The following is a 21,175-nucleotide window of genomic DNA, read 5'->3' on the forward strand; positions in this document are numbered from 1 at the left end:
CCGGCGTCACAGGTAGGGAGAAGGAGACGCCCATTGAGAACCGCTAGAGTCTCCTTCTCCCTGTATCAATGTTGAAAATTAACATATGAGGCACCAAAAATAGCAAGGGGCACAGCATTCCCACGGAACGAAGAAAAAAAAAAAAAAGGATTTACATGTGGAGGCGTACCAGTTTATAATACTCCAACCAATGAAAGGTCCTCTTTAAAGGGAGTCTGTCAGCAGTTTTGACCTTGCCAAACTGTTGACAGGACTAGATAGGGTCTGGGGAGAGCAGGAGAATTTATCATTGGGAGTAGTGTGAATATGAAGTTTTATTCTGCAAGTGCGCAGGGCAGGCCTTCACCATAAAGAACCAAAAAATTGTTTCCCAAAAGGAATTTAGAACCTACAAAGATATACGAGTCTTCACCATAAAGAGTTCCCTTCTTTGAGCTTCTTCGCAGCCTCCGCTCTGAGTGACAGCTGTAGCATCCATCCAGGAGACCACTACCGCTGTCACTCAGAGCAGAGGTTAGGGGCTGTGGAGCAGCTCACTGCAGAGAGCACTTCACAGTGAACCCTCACAGTCAGTTTCAGAAGCGGCATCTGGCAGAATAAAACTTCATATTCTCATTACTCCTGGTAAAATATGTTTGTCCTGCTCTCCCCAGCCCCTACCAAGTGCTGTCATTAGGTTAGTATGGTCCAAACTGCTGTCAGATTTCCTACACATAGGAGTATTTATTGTGCAGATGTTCTAACAGCCCGTGTTGGCAATTCCCTGTAATCATGCCCCAGAAAAATCAGGTTGAACCCTAAATTTTCATGATTATGGGATAAAGGCAAATGAGGCTTTCAGAAATTGAAGGGTAAGAGATTATCGTGTAGTGGACTGCTTATAACCCTGAAGAAAAACTCTTATACATTTTATTTTTATTTTTTGTTTTGTTTTTTGTACTCTTGTATTAAAGGGGTTATCCAGCCTTTTTAAGTCCTTTTTAGGATAGGTCATCACTAGCTGATCGACAGGGGTTTGGCACCCCCTCAGATCCAGGTTCTGTGTAACTCTGTTGTCCGAGGTCTGTGCCAGGGCCAACATTGTAATCGACCATGCTCGTCACTACAGCGCTGCGATGGGAGCAGCGCTGCCCACTACAATGTTGATGGTGCAGTGTAGTTCTGGCGACAGAGTTGCACAGAACAGCTGATTGACGGGGGTCCGACACCCTGCTAGTGATAGTCAACCCCTTGAATCTCTGTTGGTGAATTTTTGCACTGCGTTTTGCATTGTCCCTTGGAGGAATACTTTGGGAAAGTTTCCCGACACATACCTCCTACGGATGCCACTATCTGCGCATACACTGGCCATCGTCGCTCATAGGCTCCATGCCCCAGTTTAGTGCGTGGTTTAATAATTTTTTATTTTTTATTTTTATTGAATGTCTTTGTATAAAATGATGCAGCAGAAAATAAAGGTATAACAATGTGAACCAGCCACGTGGAGGCCTGAAGGACACACTTTTGACCCCTTTAGGTTAATAAGGGCATATTGATATCTTTGTCATATGTGCCAGAAGCTTTCCTGGAGCAAACAGCAAGCAGACAATGCAAAACGCACTGTGAAAGCAGCTGTAGTACTATTGGCAACCTGTTGTAATGTTCTCGGAGACCCTTGGCGAACTACCAGAAACCGTATATAAATCCTCCAGCCAAACGTGTGACCTCTAAATGAATATTCCGCACATATCGGGTGCATTTATTCACTACAACCGTTTTTTTCGTTATTTGTTGAGACTCGTATACCTGAAACATTGTCTCTGACTAGCCTAGAGCAGGTGTAGGCAACCTCTGGCACTCCAGCTGTTGTGGAACTACAACTCCCAGCATGCATAATTGCCTTGCTGTTCTCAGAACTCCCATAGAGATGAATGGAGCATGCTGGGAATTGTAGTTTCACAGGAGCTGGAGTGCCGAAGATTGCTGACCCCTGGCCTAGAGTGACACATGTATACACATGTTCCTGGGGGAATACAGCAATGCCCATTATACAAAGCGCTCCAGGATTCAATACATTTAGAAAGGAAAAGCAGTCTGAAAGCACTTGGCAGTTTTAGTCAGTGCCGCACACTGTGTTCAGCGGCAGGGCGCATGTTTGACCACTACTCTTTTCAAATCCCTCCAAACTGCTGTCTTGAGGCTGGGGAAACGGGTCCACCATTCTGGCAATTGGTGGGGGTCCGCACAGTTACAATTCTACTAATCTAGCACTTTACTGTTTCATGTCAGTGCCTTACATTTTTAATGGAGTGGCAGGGTGGACGGTCGACCACCGCTTCATTGAAGGTGGTCTTAGCCATGGTCATGTGGCTGGGGGAGGATTATGGGACTGGGATGCCCTATTTTAGTGTTCGTGGGGGTCCAAGTGATTGGTCCAGTGAATAGGTGAAACATGCTGTAGACCGAAATAACCCTTTTAAGAGCACCTTTTAGCACACTTTGATTATATCGTCAATTAACAGTAGCCACCCCACGACAACTGTCTGGATTTGAGACCACTCTTAGCCATATAGCAGCTGTGATGCCCAGATGGCATCACAATTGGAGGGCTCTATTTGTTACCTGACGGTCAGCTTTCGGACAGCCATGAGCCTGACGGATGCCCAGAGGGCTCCCCTGTATCTGAAATATGCCATATCCTCTGCTTGTGCGTTTTCCATTTTCAGGCAGTAATATATTGTAATGCATAGAGTAGATATGTACAGTCAGGTCCATAAATATTGGGACATTGACACAATTCTAACATTTTTTGCTCCATACACTACCACAATGGATTTGAAATGAAACGAACAAGATGTGCTTTAACTGCAGACTGTCAGCTTTAATTTGAGGGTATTTACATCCAAATCAGGTGAACGGTGTAGGAATTACAGCAGTTTGCATATGTGCCTCCCACTTGTTAAGGGACCAAAAGTAATGGGACAATTGGCTTCTCAGCTGTTCCATGGCCAGGTGTGTGTTATTCCCTCATTATCCCAATTACAATGAGCAGATAAAAGATCCAGAGTTAATTTCAAGTGTGCTATTTGCATTTGGAATCTGTTGCTGTCAACTCTCAAGATGAGATCCAAAGATCTGTCACTATCAGTGAAGCAAGCCATCATTAGGCTGAAAAAACAAAACAAACCCATCAGAAAGATAGCAAAAACATTAGGCGTGGCCAAAACAACTGCTTGGAACATTCTTAAAAAGAAGGAACACATCGGTGAGCTCAGCAACACCAAAAGACCCGGAAGACCACGGAAAACAACTGTGGTGGATGACCAAAGAATTCTTTCCCGGTGAAGAAAACACCCTTCACAACAGTTGGCCAGATCAAGAACACTCTCCAGGAGGTAGGTGTATGTGTGTCAAAGTCAACAATCAAGAGACGACTTCACCAGAGTAAATACAGAGGGTTCACCACAAGATGTAACCCATTGGTGAGCCTCAAAAACAGGAAGGCCAGATTAGAGTTTGCCAAACGACATGTAAAAAAGCCTTCACAGTTCTGAAACAACATCCTATGGACAGATGAGACCAAGATCAACTTGTACCAGAGTGATGGGAAGAGAAGAGTATGGAGAAGGAAAGGAACTGCTCATGATCCTAAGCAGACCACCTCATCAGTGAAGAATGGTGGCGGTAGTGTCATGGCATGGGCATGTATGGCTGCCAATGGAACTGGTTCTCTTGTATTTATTGATGATGTGACTGCTGACAAAAGCAGCAGGATGAATTCTGAAGTGTTTCAGGCAATATTATCTGCTCATCTTCAGCCAAATGCTTCAGAACTGATTGGACGGTGCTTCACAGTGCAGATGGACAATGACCCAAAGCAAACTGCAAAAGCAACCAAAGTTTTTTAAGGGAAAGAAGTGGAATGTTATGCAATGGCCAAGTCAATCACCGGACCTGAATCCGATTGAGCATGCATTTCACTTGCTGAAGATAAAACTGAAGGGAAAATGCCCCAAGAACAAGCAGGAACTGAAGACAGTTGCAGTAGAGGCCTGGCAGAGCATCACCAGGGATGAAACCCAGCGTCTGGTGATGTCTATGCGTTCCAGACTTCAGGCTGTAATTGACTGCAAAGTATTTGCAACCAAGTATTAAAAAGTGAAAGTTTGATTTATGATTAGTATTATGTCCCATTACTTCTAGTCCCTTAACAAGTGGGAGGCACATATGGAAACTGCTGTAATTCCTACACCGTTCACCTGATTTGGATGTAAATACCCTCAAATTAAAGCTGACAGTCTGCAGTTAAAGCACATCTTGTTCGTTTGATTTCAAATCCATTGTGGTGGTGTATAGAGCAAGAAATGTTAGAATTGTGTCCATGTCCCAATATTTATACACCTGACTGTAATAGTAGGCAATAGTAGATATGCCAATTCATTATTATGGAAAGTCCCCCTGTGGTACAAAAAAATAAATAGAATGCACAAAATTATTTTATCAAAAACTGTTTGTAGGAAATAAAAGATATAAGAAATAGGTATATTATACATCCACTTAATCATTACAACCCGTGCAATATAATACTAATATTAATAATAATAACGCACAATCTGAGATGTTTGGAGAACAGAAAGAAAAATAATCCACAAGAATAAAAATTACAAAATAAAATAGTTTTCACGTTACAATATATACCAAAAAAAATACATGGCTCTTGAAATGCGGTGACACTGTCTTCCATCGTTCTCTTTGACCCTGCTGGTTACCAGTGTTTGACCTCTTTTTCCTCTTTTCTTTGTAGGTCACCAATGAGATAACGCCAGTGCTGAGCTACTCCTACATGGCAGTGCTCGTACCAGTCTTTCTTCTGACGGATTACCTGCGTTATAAACCAGTGCTGGTCCTCCAGTGCCTCAGTCACATCTGCGTCTGGTTACTGCTCATCTTTGGAACAGATGTCATTGCGTTGCAGTTTATGGAGTTCTTCTATGGCATCACTATGGCAGCCAGAGTTGCATATTCTTCATACATTTTCTCACTGGTTTCTCCTACCAAGTATCAAAGGGCCGCCAGCTACTCCCGCTCTTCTGTACTCATGGGGGTATTTTTAAGCTCCGTGTTAGGACAGCTGTGCGTCACCGTGGCCGGTGTCCCCTTTATGACTCTTAATTACATCTCGCTGGGTTTCATGTTGTTTGGACTGATCCTCAGTCTCTTTCTGAAACGCCCCAAGAAAAGTCTTTTCTTCAATAAAATCATTTCCACGCAAGAAAATGGGGTTCACCAGTCCGAACTACAAAAGATGAATCCCGAAGCCAAAGGGGGGTGGTGCACGCGGTGGAAGGACTCTGTGTTTCTCCGCATGCTCCTAGAACTGAAAGGAACTGTACGTCATCCCAGGCTTCGTATCTGGTCACTGTGGTGGATCTTTAATTCTGCTGGGTATTACCTTATGCTGTACTATGTGCAGATTCTGTGGAATGAGATCTACCCTACGACAAACAACCGCAGGGTATACAATGGGGGTGTCGATGCTGCTTCTACACTTCTTGGTAAGATTCCTAAAGAAAGTGTATAGAACTTTTGTCCGTTGCACCAGTTTCATAAATGTTATCATGGTAAGTCAATGTAGCCATGTTGTCTTCCATGTGTAGTAGTATGGCAGTGTAGTGCTATGCTTTTTTAATGCATTTTCTATTTTGAATCTCTGACCGTGACACGTCGCAGTGTTATCACAACCTGCGCCTCAACTAATGAAAGTGAATAGGGCCATGTTCTGCAGGTTAACACAGAGGGCTTAGATTTCTTGCAAGGCAACCCCAGTCTTTTTCATTAGTTGTGATATACTGTAGTCAGCGCCAAACTGTGAACTATGACTGTGTGATTGGTGTCGCAGCCGAACTCGCCGGTAGACCTAGTCCTAGTCTACCGAAGATGGAAATTCATGAAAATCTTGTTTAACAGGAATTTTGGAGAATTTTTTTTTAGAATCTTTGGTGATTTTTGTTTTATTTTCCATGTCACTATCTATATTTTTAAAAATAACTAAAATTGTGTTGAAACATCCTTTTCTTTAGGCTACTTTCACACTAGCAGGGTTCAGCAAAAACGCTTCCGTTACTGATAATACAACCATCTGCATCCGTTATGAACAGATCCGGTTGTATTATCTGTAACATACCCAAGACGGATCCGTCATGAACTCCATTGAAAGTCGTTTTCTATTGTGGCAGAGAAAACGGATCCGTCCCCATTGACTTGCATTGGGGGTAATGCCAGATCCGTCTTGCTCCGCATCCCAGGACGGAAAGCAAAATACAACATGTTGCGGTTTGCTCTCCGGTATGGGAACGCAACTAAATGGAACAGAATCCATTTTGGATCATTCCGTTCTGTTCAGCTCAGTTACATTTCGTCCCCATTGACATTGGGGACAAAACTGAAGCGTTTTTTTTTTCGGTATTGAGCCCCTATGACTGATCTCAATACCGGAAAATGTAAACGCTAGTGTGAAAGTAGCCTTAGGGTACTTTCACACTTGCGTTTTTCTTTTCCGGCATAGAGTTCCGTCACAGGGGCTCTATACCGGAAAAGAACTGATCAGTTTTATCCCCATGCATTCTGAATGGAGAGCATTCCGTTTAGGATGCATCAGGATGTCGTCAGTTCAGTCTTTTTGACTGATCAGGCAAAAGATAAAACCGCAGCATGCATTCAAAATACCGGAATGCCGGATCCGTCCTTCCGGTGTGCGCATGCGCAGACCAGTAAAAATGTGAAAAATTTAAACGGATCCATTTGTCCGTATGACAAACGGACAGACGGATCCGTTCTTGCAATGCATTTTTAGGACGGATCAGGATCCTGATCAGTCTTAAAATGCAATCCGTTTGCATGCGTTTTGCCGGAACTGCCTGCCGGATTTCTCTGCTGCAAGTGTGAAAGTAGCCATCACATTATCATCACAGGCAGAATTACAATGATATATATCACTTTTGTATAAGATAGAATCCAACATTCACAGTAGGTGATATCACAGCTTATCTGCTCCCTCCTGACCTCTGCACAGGTCACAGACCATCCTAGAAAACTCTCCTATAGAAGTCTATGGGGTCCCCTCCTGTCCCTTGTGTTTATAGCCTATGTAGCTGCTCTTAAATTACTGGAAGTCTTGAAATATTTTGGGCCTAGTGGCCAGTGTGAAAACTGCAGGATTTTAAGATTATTTTTCAATATAAATAGGGAAATGGAAAAAAAAATATATATGTTTAATATAAAAACCTAGGTCAATAGGTCATTTTCTGATGACAAATTCCCCTTAAAATGTTCACTGTTTGCTCTTTTGACACATTCATTAGAAAACTAAGCCAAGGCCATGAACTTGGAGAATCAGTTGGGGCTGTCATCCTTTTACCCTTCTATAAAGCAGTTAAATTGAGTTACTATATACCATATTTTCTGCCCTACAAGACGCACCTAGGTTTTAGAGGAGGAAAATAAGAAAGAAAATATTTTTCATCAGACCTCCGTTCCGACCCCTAGTGTTTCTCAGACCTCATATCTGACCCCCAGACCCTCCATCAACTCACCTGCTTCGGAGGCCACCACCACCTGGGAGATCCAGCACTCTTCCTGCCGCGCTGTGACATGACGTCACACAGCATCAGTTCACAGAGCGGGCTGACATCCTCATGCTGTGCGCAGGTCACAGATGAAGACCAGTGAGCGATGAGCTCACTGCCATTTCCTCCCCACACTTTTGGGGGGGAAAAATGGTGTCTTAAAGGGTGAAAAATATGGTAGATCTGTGCACACATAAGTCATAAGATCCAGATGCAGAACTGGCTTTGACTGTGAGACAGTAGACAAAATAGATGACAGATTTAGCTCTTTAAGGATGCAGCCCAGTTTGGTTCTTAAAGGGATGCCTTTGGGGACCTTTCTGCCAGACCTGTTGGGGGAAGCATACTTGCCTACTTCCCGTTGCTGGGTTTTAGCTACTTTGGTCCCCCCGGCGCTGCTGCAGCTTTCCTGTTTTCACTGGTAAGCTTCATGTTTGATAGGTCGCATGTCCCCCATGCGTCATGTCAGTGGGTCACATGACGGAACCAGTGGTGGGGATTAGGTGCTTGCTTCTACAGGCCCAGTGACATGTGGGTCCCAAAGGTGCACAAACTTTCAAAAGCTGCACCTTTTTTATTTTCCCATTAACAAAATGAGGGCTTGATAGTACGTCACAGAGTACAAAGGGTTTAAAGTGATACAAATTACAAAAAGCAGAGAGTTTGTTAAAGCAATAAAAAAAAAGAAGGTATACTGACTGTACCCCTCCAATCCAGCGCCACCGCTGCAATCCTCCCCCAGGTTCTATTTACAGAACTGCGTTTACCGCATGTGACCACTGCAGACAGTCAGAGGCCTCTGTAGTTTTGTGCTGTGTACCGCTGAGACCAGTATTGTCTGCAGTGGTCTAGGGGTGGGCGATATCCCTCTATAACAATATTAAGAAATTTACCGCGATAATGGTACCGGTATAGATTGTGATTAATACCCATTTAAAAGAAAAAACACGTACTCGAGTTTCAGGTCTTTAATTGTAAAATCTGACAAAAGGTTTTGGAACGAAGGAGATATGAACTCAGGACTAGGGGCAAACTGAGAACTTAAAGTGGCCCTGGGAAAAAACTAACTAAAAGTGGCCCCATGTTGTAGATGGGATCAAGTCGTTAGAAGGGGGTGCCAACACAAGAAGGTGGGGCCAGCAATACCATAGTGCAGCACAAAATATTGCCCCAGCAGAACCAAACACCACAGTGAAGCACAATCTACATTTTTGACAGACATTTAAAGTGGTTTCCTAGGTAACAGATATTTAAAGACCTATCCTGAGTGTAGGTCATCAGTATCAGACCAGTAGGGGTATGACACCCAGTACCTCCACCAATCAGTCGTGGCACCAGAATCTATACAAGGTGTGGAGCTGGCTGCAGAAGGTTCTGTACACTGTATGGTTCCACCCGCCGGTGTACTGCAGCCCAGCCCCCGTTTCTTTAAAAGGGCTTTCAGAGATTGTATAACTGATGACCTATCCTTTGGATAGGTCATCCGTATCTGATTAGTGGGGCTCCGACACCCAGGACCCACGCTGATCAGCTGTTTTAGAAGCTTGCAGCTCTCCAAGCACAGCGCCGTACATTGTATAGCGGCCGTACATTGTATGGCAGTTCAACCCCATTCACTTCTGTGGGGCTAAGCTGCCTGGAGTCAGACATCCCCACTGATCTGATATTGATGACCTATCATGAAGATCTGTAGCCCAGACAACCTCTTTAACGTGACATGAGTGCAGTGGCCTAATATGTGTAATATACAGCCAGGTCCATAAATATTGGGACATTGACACAATTGTAACATTTTTGGCTTTATACACCACCACAATGGATTTGAAATGAAACAACCAAGATGTGCTTTAACTGCAGACTGTCAGCTTTAATTTGAGGGTATTTACATCTAAATCAGGTGAACGGTGTAGGAATTACAACAGTTTGCATATGTGCCTCCCACTTGTTAAGGGACCAAAAGTAATGGGACAATTGGCTTCTCTGCTGTTCCATAGCCAGGTGTGTGTTATTCCCTCATTATCCCAATTACAATGAGCAGATTAAAGGTCCAGAGTTCATTTCCAGTGTGCTATTTGCATTTGGAATTTGCATTTCCAAGATGAGATCCAAAGAGCTGTCACTATTAGTGAGCAAGCCATCATTAGGCTGAAAAAAAAAAAAAAACATCAGAGATATAGCAAAAACATTAGGGGTGGCCAAAACAACTGTTTGGAACATTCTTAAAAACGAGGAACGCACCGGTGAGCTCAGCAACACCAAAAGACCCGGAAGACCACGGAAAACAACTGTAGTGAATGACCGAATAATTTTTTCCCTGGTGAAGAAAATCAAGAACACTCTCCAGGAGGTAGGTGTATGTGTGTCAAAGTCAACAATCAAGAGAAGACTTCACCAGAGTGAATACAGAGGGTTCACCACAAGATGTAAACCATTGGTGATCCTCAAAAACAGGAAGGCCAGATTAGAGTTTGCCAAACGACATCTAAAAAAGCTTTCACAGTTCTGGAACAACGTCCTATGGACAGATGAGTCCAAGATCAACTTGTACCAGAGTGATGGGAAGAGAAGAGTATGGAGAAGGAAAGGAACTGCTCATGATCCTAAGCATAGCACCTCATCAGTGAAGCATGGTGGTGGTAGTGTCATGGCGTGGGCATGTATGGCTGCCAATAGAACTGGTTCTCTTGTATTTATTGATGATGTGACTGCTGACAAAAGCAGCAGGATGAATTCTGAAGTGTTTCGGGCAATATTATCTGCTCATATTAAGCCAAATGCTTCAGAACTCATTGGACGGCACTTCACAGTGCAGATGGACAATGACTCAAAGCATACTGCAAAAGAAACCAAAGAGTTTTTTAAGGGAAAGAAGTGGAATGTTATGCAATGGCCAAGTCAATCACCTGACCTGAATCCGATTGAGCATGCATTTCACTTGCTGAAGACAAAACTGAAGGGAAAATGCCCCAAGAACAAGCAGGAACTGAAGACAGTTGCAGTAGAGGCCTGGCAGAGCATCACCAGGGATGAAACCCAGCGTCTGGTGATGTCTATGCGTTCCAGACTTCAGGCTGTAATTGACTGCAAAGGATTTGCAACCAAGTATTAAAAAGTGAAAGTTTGATTTATGATTATTATTCTGTCCCATTACTTTTGGTCCCTTAACAAGTAGGAGGCACATATGCAAACTGTTGTAATCCATACACCATTCACCTGATTTGGATGTAAATACCCTCAAATTAAAGCTGACAGTCTTCAGTTAAAGCACATCTTGTTCATTTTATTTCAAAACCATTGTGGTGGTGTATAGAGCCAAAAATGTTAGAATTGCGTCAATGTCCCAATATTTATGGACCTGACTGTATATACACACGCTATTGCATACTATGTATATGTCTTGTGACATGTCATGTAATTTGCTACTAATGGGATGTACTAGTATTCTCTGCGTCTATTGGTACATCACATTACTAGTACATATATATATTTTTTTTGTGCATTATATTACCTGGGAAGCATGTACCACCATCAGTCCCTCACACCAGTCACCAGGGCAGTTAAGGCAGGCATGGGCTGAGGGCAGCAGCTGGAAGGCCTGGGGCATTGACTGATGCAGACGAAGGCCCTACTCGGCAGCCTGGCAGCAGGAGAGTAAGCGCAAGAGCATCAGCCTAGCTCCACACTGGCAGTATCTGTGAAGTCAGTCGCAGCTCCCATACGCTAGGTGATGTCGCCGTGACACAGTCTATGTGTTTGCCAGCCCCATTATATGTCTTCCATTACAAGTTTTGAGTCCGGACTGACATACAGAGCGAGGTCACTTAAATACAGCAGTAATTAAGAAATGGTGATATAGCAGTTTCTTAATACCGCAGTATATCGTAGACACCGGTATATCGCCCAACCCTACAGTGGTCACATGCAGTATACGGATGTCATAACTTCAGCCAAGAAATGCTGAAACCGAAGGGGTTCGACACAGCAAGTACAAGTCCCCATTCACGTGAGGGTTTTTACCAGCGAAATTTTAGTTCAGATGCACCGCCAAAAAAATGCCATAGCAGCACTAAATCTGCCTCTCATTGTTTTCAGTAGGAGGCAGCTATGCACGAGGACATCCTTTCTGGACACAGTGTGCGGACAGACTCCGCTAGAACGTACGACAGTTGTCCGCTCTAGATTTAGCTCCATTCAGTGGGGCTAAACCGCTATATATATATATATATATATATATATATATATATAATACACATATATGGATTGGCAGCCTATTTAAAAAAATAAAAAAATAAAATGACATTGGGCATACTTGTACACGTCATATACACTCACCTAAAGAATTATTAGGAACACCATACTAATACGGTGTTGGACCCCCTTTTGCCTTCAGAACTGCCTTAATTCTACGTGGCATCGATTCAACAAGGTGCTGATAGCATTCTTTAGAAATGTTGGCCCATATTGATAGGATAGCATCTTGCAGTTGATGGAGATTTGAGGGATGCACATCCAGGGCACGAAGCTCCCGTTCCACCACATCCCAAAGATTCTCTATTGGGTTGAGATCTGGTGACTGTGGGGGCCATTTTAGTACAGTGAACTCATTGTCATGTTCAAGAAACCAATTTGAAATGATTCGAGCTTTGTGACAAGGTGCATTATCCTGCTGGAAGTAGCCATCAGAGGATGGGTACATGGTGGTCATGAAGGGATGGACATGGTCAGAAACAATGCTCAGGTAGCCCGTGGCATTTAAACGATGCCCAATTGGCACTAAGGGGCCTAAAGTGTGCCCAGAAAACATCCCCCACACCATTACACCACCAGCCTGCACAGAGGTAACAAGGCATGATGGATACATGTTCTCATTCTGTTTACGCCAAATTCGGACTCTACCATTTGAATGTCTCAGCAGAAATCGAGACTCATCAGACCAGGCAACATTTTTCCAGTCTTCAACAGTCCAATTTTGGTGAGCTCGTGCAAATTGTAGCCTCTTTTTCCTATTTGTAGTGGAGATGAGTGGTACCCGGTGGGGTCTTCTGCTGTTGTAGCCCATCCGCCTCAAGGTTGTGTGTGTTGTGGCTTCACAAATGCTTTGCTGCATACCTCGGTTGTAACGAGTGGTTATTTCAGTCAACGTTACTCTTCTATCAGCTTGAATCAGTCGGCCCATTCTCCTCTGACCTCTAGCATCCACAAGGCATTTTCGCCCACAGGACTGCCGCATACTGGATGTTTTTCCCTTTTCACACCATTCTTTGTAAACCCTAGAAATGGTTGTGCGTGAAAATCCCAGTAACTGAGAAGATTGTGAAATACTCAGACCGGCCCGTCTGGCACCAACAACCATGCCACGCTCAAAATTGCTTAAATCACCTTTCTTTGCCATTCTGACATTCAGTTTGGAGTTAAGGAGATTGTCTTGACCAGGACCACAACCCTAAATGCATTGAAGCAACTGCCATGTGATTGGTTGACTAGATAATTGCATTAATGAGAAATAGAACAGGTGTTCCTAATAATTCTTTAGGTGAGTGTATAAGGAATGGGTTAATAATATTATGAACTAATTAGCATCATACAACCAGTGCAGTGGATTTTTATTTTAGTACATATCACTTCTGCTTGGATTGACTGTTCAGGGTGTGGTATCGGAAGTGATCAGTCATATCTTGATTTCTGACATGTAGACCTTGCTGACCTTTTATTTTAATATTTCCCATTTTAAGGTGATGGCATAAAGAAACTGGTTTGTAACCAGCTCACCCCTCCTTCTGCTCAGCCCCTCAGGGGGGCTGCCTGGGTGAAAAAAAGGGCATGTCCGCGTTCAGCTCTGAACCCAGACAACCCCTTTTAAAGGGAGTCTGTCACCACATTTGGGCATATTAGACTGATCAAATAGTGTTATATGTGCCACCCAGAACTTAAAAACAGTACCTTTGTTGTAGAAAACGGACCTTTCTTTCAGCCGAAAATGAACTTTTAACATTATGTTAATGAGCCCTCTCAAGTGCCCAGGGCGGCGTCTCAATCCTCCGAGCCCCAGGCAGCACCTCCTCAACGGCTCATAACCCCGCCCTCCGTGTGCCTCTGCCCGCCCATTTACTCCCCTCCTCTGTCCTTTTCCACTGCAGCTGCGCGGTCAAATTCGTAGCGGGCGCATGCGCAATGCGATGCCCGCTCCTGGCAGGGCATCGCAATACCTATTGCGCATGCGCCCACTACGAATTTGACCGCGCAGCTGCAGTGGAAAAGGACAGAGGAGGGGAGTAAATGGGCGGGCAGAGGCACACGGAGGGCGGGGTTATGAGCCGTTGAGGAGGTGCTGCCTGGGGCTCGGAGGATTGAGACGCCGCCCTTGGCACTTAAGAGGGCTCATTAACATAATGTTAAAAGTTCATTTTCGGCTGAAAGAAAGGTCCGTTTTCTACAACAAAGGTACTGTTTTTAAGTTCTGGGTGGCACATATAACACTATTTAATCAGTCTAATATGCCCAAATGTGGTGACAGACTCCCTTTAAGTCCAGTTGCCTGGGCAAGCAGAAATATTGGCCAGTCCATCAGCTAGTGATCCCCAAAGAAATGACAGTTTGCTTCTCCCTGCATGTGTTAAAAAGGGTCAGTATCCACCTCATCATTACCCCCAACCTGTGATGTCAGAGGAGGCCAGGGAATATGGTAGTGACCCTTTATGACAGTTTTTACAACCACTTGCTGGAAACCAAGTCTGCCTCAAAATCTTTGTATCAAAATATCTTTTTGGATATTCACATTAGCAATTTCATATTACCTCCATCCACTCTGTCTGAATATCCCGCACATGTGCCTACTAAACATGGCGGCGGTAATGGCACTATGGCTGCAGTTATCTAATTGCTCCCTGTTGCTGAGCTGAGATCGATTTGGTTTTAATACCATGAAAGCTTATACAGTACATGGCCTGAGTTCTCAGGAGGAAGCATGTGGCTCAAATATGGATTTCTTCCATGTCTATTGCAAGATAGGGGTTTCATGTGTGACCTCAGTGGAAAGGACACTAGCCTTCTCCTGACCCCTCTAACTAGGGATCGACCGATATGGATTTTTTAGGGCCGATACCGATAATTTGTGAACTTTCAGGCCGATAGACGATAATTTATACCGATATTCTGGGAATTTTCATTTTTGAGAAAAAAAAATTTCCTACACAAATCTGCTGAAAATTTATATGTTCATTGTTAATGTGTATATTTTATTTTTTTTTTTGTAAATCTTTTTCATTTATACTTAATATTTTTTTTTTTTTTACTAACTTTTAGCCCCCTTAGGGACTAGAACCCTTGTCCCATTCACCCTGATAGATCTCTATCAGGGTGAATAGGATCTCACACTGTCCCTGCTGCTCTGTGCTCTGTGCACACAGCAGCAGGGAGCTGAACATGGCAGCCAGGGCTTCAGTAGCGTCCTGGCTGCCATGGTAACCGATCGGAGCCCCAGGATTACACTGCTGGGGCTCCGATCGGAGGAGCAGGGGAGAGGGGATCCTGTGGCCACTGCCACCAATGATTAATACTGGGGGGGGAAGGCGCACTGCGCCACCAATGTTTTTACGATTGGGATGGGGGTGGGGGGCGCACTGCGCCACCAATGATTAATACTGGGGGGCTTGGGGGGGCGCACTGCGCCACCAATGAAGAGAAATCTCTCATTTATTCATATACAGGAGGCGGGAGCTGGCTGCAGAATCACATAGCCGGCTCCCGACCTCTATGAGCGGTAGCTGCGATCCGCGGCACCTTAGGGTTTAAGTACCGCAGATCGCAGCTACTTGTCATAGAGGTCGGGAGCCGGCTATGTGATTCTGCAGCCAGCTCCCGCCTCCTGTATATGAATTAATGAAAGGCTTATCTTCATTGGTGGAGCGGTGGCCACAGCCCCTCCCCTTCTCTTATCTTATCTCCTCTCATTGGCGGCAGCAGCATCACAGGGGGAGGAGACACTGCTTCCTTCTCCCCTGTGCTGCTGAGGGAACACAGAGAGCGATGAGAGCAGCGCGTTCTGTGTTCCCCATACGTTATCGGTATATCGGCAAAATAGATGCCGATAGCATTCAAAATCCTCAATATCGGCCGATAATATCGGTAAAACCTATAATCGGTCGATCCCTACCTCTAACGGTTCTGGTCTGTATTACGCTGGTATCTGACATCTTCACACTTTATGATAGGGGTCTGGTTTCTTACTGATATTTATTGATGCAATCTCCGGCCTGGACGGACATGGAAGAGGTGATGACCCCCTACAGGCATGTAAAGGGAGGGGTTGCCTACTCCTAACAATAATTTTTATATCTGGATCCTTCCATCACCACAGTAACTGTCTGAAATACGTAGGCTTTAGATCTTTTTGCAACCACTTGATATGTGTGGATTTTTATGAATAAAGCGCTGATTTATGGACTCTTAGATGCTGGACTATTTTGATGGCATGCCATTAGGTTAAAACATTACATTTTATACACATTTTATTTCTGTCCAACGAACTATGGTTTGTGCCATCTTATGTGAAGGTGGTACAGTTGAAGGGGTTGTCCGGGTTCAGAGCATAATGCTCTCCCTTTTATCCTGCGCAAGGCAAGGGCTTTTTTATTTGTAATAACACACTGCTGGGCAGAGTCTTCCGCCCAGCAGTGTGTTCGGTGATGTCACCGGCTCTGATGGGCCTAGCTGTTTTACAGGCTAGGGCAATGCTAAATCCCGCCTATCAGTGCCGGTGACGTCACCGGGTTCACTGCTGGGTGGAAGCCTCTGCCTGGCAGCCCTATGGAGAACACGATATGTCACCGGATCTCCTGAAAATGCCTTTGCCCTACTCAATTCAGCGCAGGGCAAAGGAGAACATTGAAGCATGAGATTTTCCGAAGCTCATCTTAGTGGGGCTGTCTGGGTAAAAATATGGGTATGCCCGGGTTCAGCTCTGAACCCGGACAACCACTTTAATAATGTCTCATTGTGCTGATGGTTTTGGTGCGCACTGAGAGTGTACAGGCCTGGAGCAGTATTGGTGCTAAAAATGTGATTTCTGTTTGGTCTCCAGGAGCGATCACCTCATTTGCTGCGGGGCACATTAAGATCCGCTGGAGTCTGTGGTCAGAGTTGGTTATTGGGGTGGTCACCGCTTTCCAGGCAGGTCTCCTTATGCTCATGAATACAACTTCAAATATCTGGGTGTGCTACGTAGCTTATATCCTTTTCCGCAGTTCATACCAGTTCTTAGTTCCCATTGCCATGTAAGTAGCTCATATGTTTTTGCTCTAATTTGCCACTTGTGTTACACATGATCACCAAGAAATTCTGTGTGTTTTTTTTCTTTCAGTTTCCAGATTGCCAGCTCTATGTCCAAAGAACTGTGTGCATTGGTGTTTGGAATCAACACCTTCTTTGCTACGATATTGAAAACAATCATCACCATTATTATTGCTGACAAGAGAGGCTTGGCTCTTTCTGTGCACCCTCAGGTAATGTATGACAATTCCACAAGAAGAGTAGGTGTGATCATGTCTCAAAAGCTAACTGTGTGCTGTTATGCAATGAACTCGGTTATAACCCAGTAGGGTGCTCCGAAGTCCCCGCTAGTGCAGGCTGGAGGCAGCCAGCACATTCACACAACCGTATCTGTCCTGTGGATCCATTGTAACAATGCTTATTCTTGTCCGCAAAACGGACAAGAATAGGACATGTTCTATTTTCTGTGCTGTCCACATTTTTTACGGCCCTTATGGAAGTGAATGAGTCCACAAATGCATATCGGATGTGCACCAAAAACGCAGTCCTGTGAATGGGACCTTAAAAGGGACCCGTCACCTCCCCTGACATGTCTGTTTTAGTATATATTCATATTCCTCATGAAATAACAGCGTGCCCTGTCGGGTAGCATCGGAATATGTTTGCTTACTTGTAGCAGGAGTTGGGGCTTCTATACATACTGCACTGTACGGAGTTGTACTTGCCTAATGCCGTCAGTACAATTCCGTATAGCCCCGGACTGGCAGAAACACTTAGCATTATAAGTCATTACAATGCTGTGAGTTTGTCTCCCAGGAACGCTGTTTAGTGCAGGAAATACTGCAGCGACACGGAGCGTATATTCAGCACTGAATATGCTCATGTGAAATTGCCCTAAGGCAATACTTTTAATATATTTTAACTGTTGATCGGCAGCTGTAGTCCAAAGCGGTAAATTGACTTGTATGCCGCCAATTAAAAATGCTACAAAAAGTTTAGGTGTAAGGCTAAGGCTTCATGTGCATGGCAGTGTCCGTATTTCGGTCCCCAAAAAAGGCATCCACAAAATACAGATGGATTCCACATTTTTCTCACTCCCATCAATAGAAAGGCCTATTCGAGTCTCCAGGATGAAGAAGAATAGGACATGTTCTATAATTTGCAGAATGGCCACACAGATCCACAAAAAATATGGACATATGCATGACCCAATAGAAATGAATACGTCAGTGTGCTGTCCGCAAAAAATATGGATAGCACACGGATGAAAAATACATTAATGTGCATGAAGTCTAATAGTACCAGAAGGGAGTTGGCACTGAATGTGTTTTTCCATGTTAAAAGGACACTTCCATCAATTTTTTTTATCAACCTGTATGTGAATATCATATGTATTTTATTTAATAAGAAAAAAGGGTGGATGGTTTTCTGGGTATAGTTTTTTGAAGTCACTCAATGTATTCCGTTTTCTTTCCTGACTCTATAGAGTCCTCTTTTATTTGGACAATCGCACTTATTTCTGACTCAGGCCATCAGAGAGAAGGGGATGAATAACTAAATTACAGCATCATACATTAAACTAACGTTTTAATGTGAATTCGAAGATTTGAGAATAAATAGGCTTACACAGGCTAAGTGATAAAAAAAAGTTTACTATGTGTGATTAAATATATATGTAAGGTTAAACAGACAAATTACACACAGAATAAATATTAATCATCTGGCCACCAACACAGTGGGGGAGCCACCGTTGTAACGTCACCTACATAGCACATAGCATATGTTCCATGGTAATACAAGAGAGAGATGGTGCCCTACAACATCCTACCTGGATGATCTTCTCATTGGAGCTCAGTTCTTTGTCTTTGTGCACAAAGCTTTATACCTTTCAGCCCCTCCTCCTAAGGATGTCCAGTGTGTGGTACGCATGTCTTGTGAGTTAACCACTCTAGAATGTGGCCTGCTGGTCATCTGACACAAAACAATGGCTTTGTATATGTTAACTAACTATCCCTAACTCACTACATTACAAGGAATATATATTTTATTCAAGAAAAAAACCTCTTCCACACAACTGATCAATTCAGTGCTCTTCGATAGCCATCTTTATCTAGGCCTATCAAGAGAACAATAGAGCTGTCGTACTGTTATCCCAATTCTACGCCTACTGTCAGAGAAGCAGCCTTACCTTGTTTTTTTTTTTTTTTTTTACATATGTAATATTGTGGCAGTCAATACCTATGTGTTTGAGGATGTCAAATTGAGTATTCGGTGATGGACAGAGGAATTAAATCATGAACTTACAAGTGATGGCCATACTATAATTATATAAACTGTTTTTATGAAACTGTGTTTTGTCTTCCAGTTCTATGTGTATTTTGGCTACTTCACAATTTTGGCAGTCGTGTACCTCGTTGGTGCTGCCTGGGTTATCATCAGGTACAAAAAAGAGGAGCCTGTGGAAGGAAATGAAGCAAGCAAGCCAGAAGCAACCACCGAACAGAAGGTGGTGACAGAGAAATCTACTATAGAGTCTCATGCTTGAATTCCATCTGTGGTCAAATCTAGGTGAACAGTATTCCGATATTAGCACATACTGGGCACCGGCCTGTCCTGTGAGCAGGGCTTCCGCAATTAGGAGGCGTTCTGTAGGTATGATGAGACTTAGCTGTGCTAGTGCCTAGGTGCAGATTGTAAGTACATGCTGTGAGATGTTGCCCTCTTGCACTACATTGGTGCGAGAGTTGTGTGTGAACAAGGCTGCTCTGAGTCTTGGAAGAATGAAATCTTCTGTTGAGTGCGGCTTAGGAGTAAGAATCTCAGGGATTTGGCATTGCCAAAATACAGAGGTTTTTTGATCTTGGATTTCAAGTGAATTAAGTTCTTCTATTAGAAACAATCACTTCATTGCCTGTCCCACCATCACTGTGAATGACTTTTTTAAATTACTAGAATTTGACACTATTAACATAAGTGAAAAACTAGTGATATAAGAAGCTCTGTTCTGATCCTGCTATAGTTGATGATGACTTAGCATATATTTGAACCTCCAAGGACAATAAATCAGATATAGACCTACACTCACTAGAAATGGTTTCAAGGGAAGTGTTTCTTCTCTATTATGTACAGTGTTAGGGGTAATGGACTCACTCTTTGGGTGTAAAAGTGCACTTACAATTTTTATTGCTGTTTGTATATATTAAGAGTTGATATGATGACACTGATTTTGGTGCAATGTGCTCTACACGACATTTGCATACCTGCTGTAATTTTGGACCAAAATAAACACAAAAAAGAGATTTGTCTTATGATGCTTTGTAGACCTTTATTTTTAGCTTATATCTACTGGGAAACCATTCGGGGTAGACTATACAACTACTAGAAGACCATTAGACTCTGTTCACGTTGACGTCATGAATGATATCTGGTTTTCCCTGAACCATGACAAAATCATTTTCTTCTCTCCATTAACTTATAATAGATCAATTTTATGGAAAACAACTAACGCAGGTATGTACAAAGCCTTAGGCCTTATTCACATTACCTTCGCAACAAGATCGTCAGGGATTCATCTGTGAAGAATCCGTGTTTGGTCCATGTGTCCGTTTTTAGTCATCCTTATTCCACCCAAACTAGGGTGAAAATTGGTTTCCAGAACATCTCCTAGCAATGATCCGTGAAAACTGCAGACCAAATGTGAATGGCATCCATGTTGTGTCCGTGGTTTTCACTAACCCATAGACTATAATGTGCGTGAGGGATCAGTAATCACAGAGAAAATAGGGCATTCCCCCTTGCTGTCGCCACAGACCCACAAAAACCAGTGATGTGTGAATACACACATTAACGTCAATGGATACATGAGCGTTCCGTGGAGACCACCGACAGCAGATTGTATCAATCTCTTCTATATGTCTAGTACGCAGAGAAGCTAGCCACTTCCTTTCTTATGGACGTCAGTTATTGTACTACACCTCCCAGAATCCAATTTCGGTTGTTAAAAAAACAATTCCTTGCAGTCTACTGTGTTTAGTTTTGAGCGAACGCTGTGACATTTCACTAACCTTTTATTTCCACTGATACCAGATCATACCAAGCATCTAAACACAGTGTGCTGATAGGCAGTGTGGGGGAAAAAAGACCACCACTCAGCAGTTGCTGCTATTTGAAGGGGGGAGGGGAACACTATTGACCCAAAAAACAAAAACACACCTCAAGGGTGAAAAAAATGCCACTACAACATACACCGGTTTGTCCTGCATTTAATATTTTTCATAGAGTTCCATGCAACATCTGTAACTGGT

General features: G+C 43.5%; 1 protein-coding gene across 1 annotated transcript in view; it reads left to right on the forward strand.

The window, feature by feature from the left end:
* The window catches only part of SLC19A1 (solute carrier family 19 member 1), a 30,234-nt gene extending 10,039 nt beyond the window's left edge, over positions 1–20,195 (forward strand). The window contains exons 3-6 of the mRNA XM_040439228.1: positions 4,784–5,534; positions 16,684–16,876; positions 16,963–17,104; positions 19,237–20,195. Of these exons, the coding sequence (XP_040295162.1) occupies positions 4,784–5,534; positions 16,684–16,876; positions 16,963–17,104; positions 19,237–19,416 (1,266 nt within the window). The 3' untranslated portion in view covers positions 19,417–20,195. The remainder of the gene's footprint in view (positions 1–4,783; positions 5,535–16,683; positions 16,877–16,962; positions 17,105–19,236) is intronic.
* Positions 20,196–21,175: the final 980 nt, after the last annotated feature.

This window comes from Bufo bufo, chromosome 7 (assembly GCF_905171765.1).
Source record: "Bufo bufo chromosome 7, aBufBuf1.1, whole genome shotgun sequence".
NCBI classification, from domain to species: Eukaryota; Metazoa; Chordata; class Amphibia; order Anura; family Bufonidae; genus Bufo; species Bufo bufo.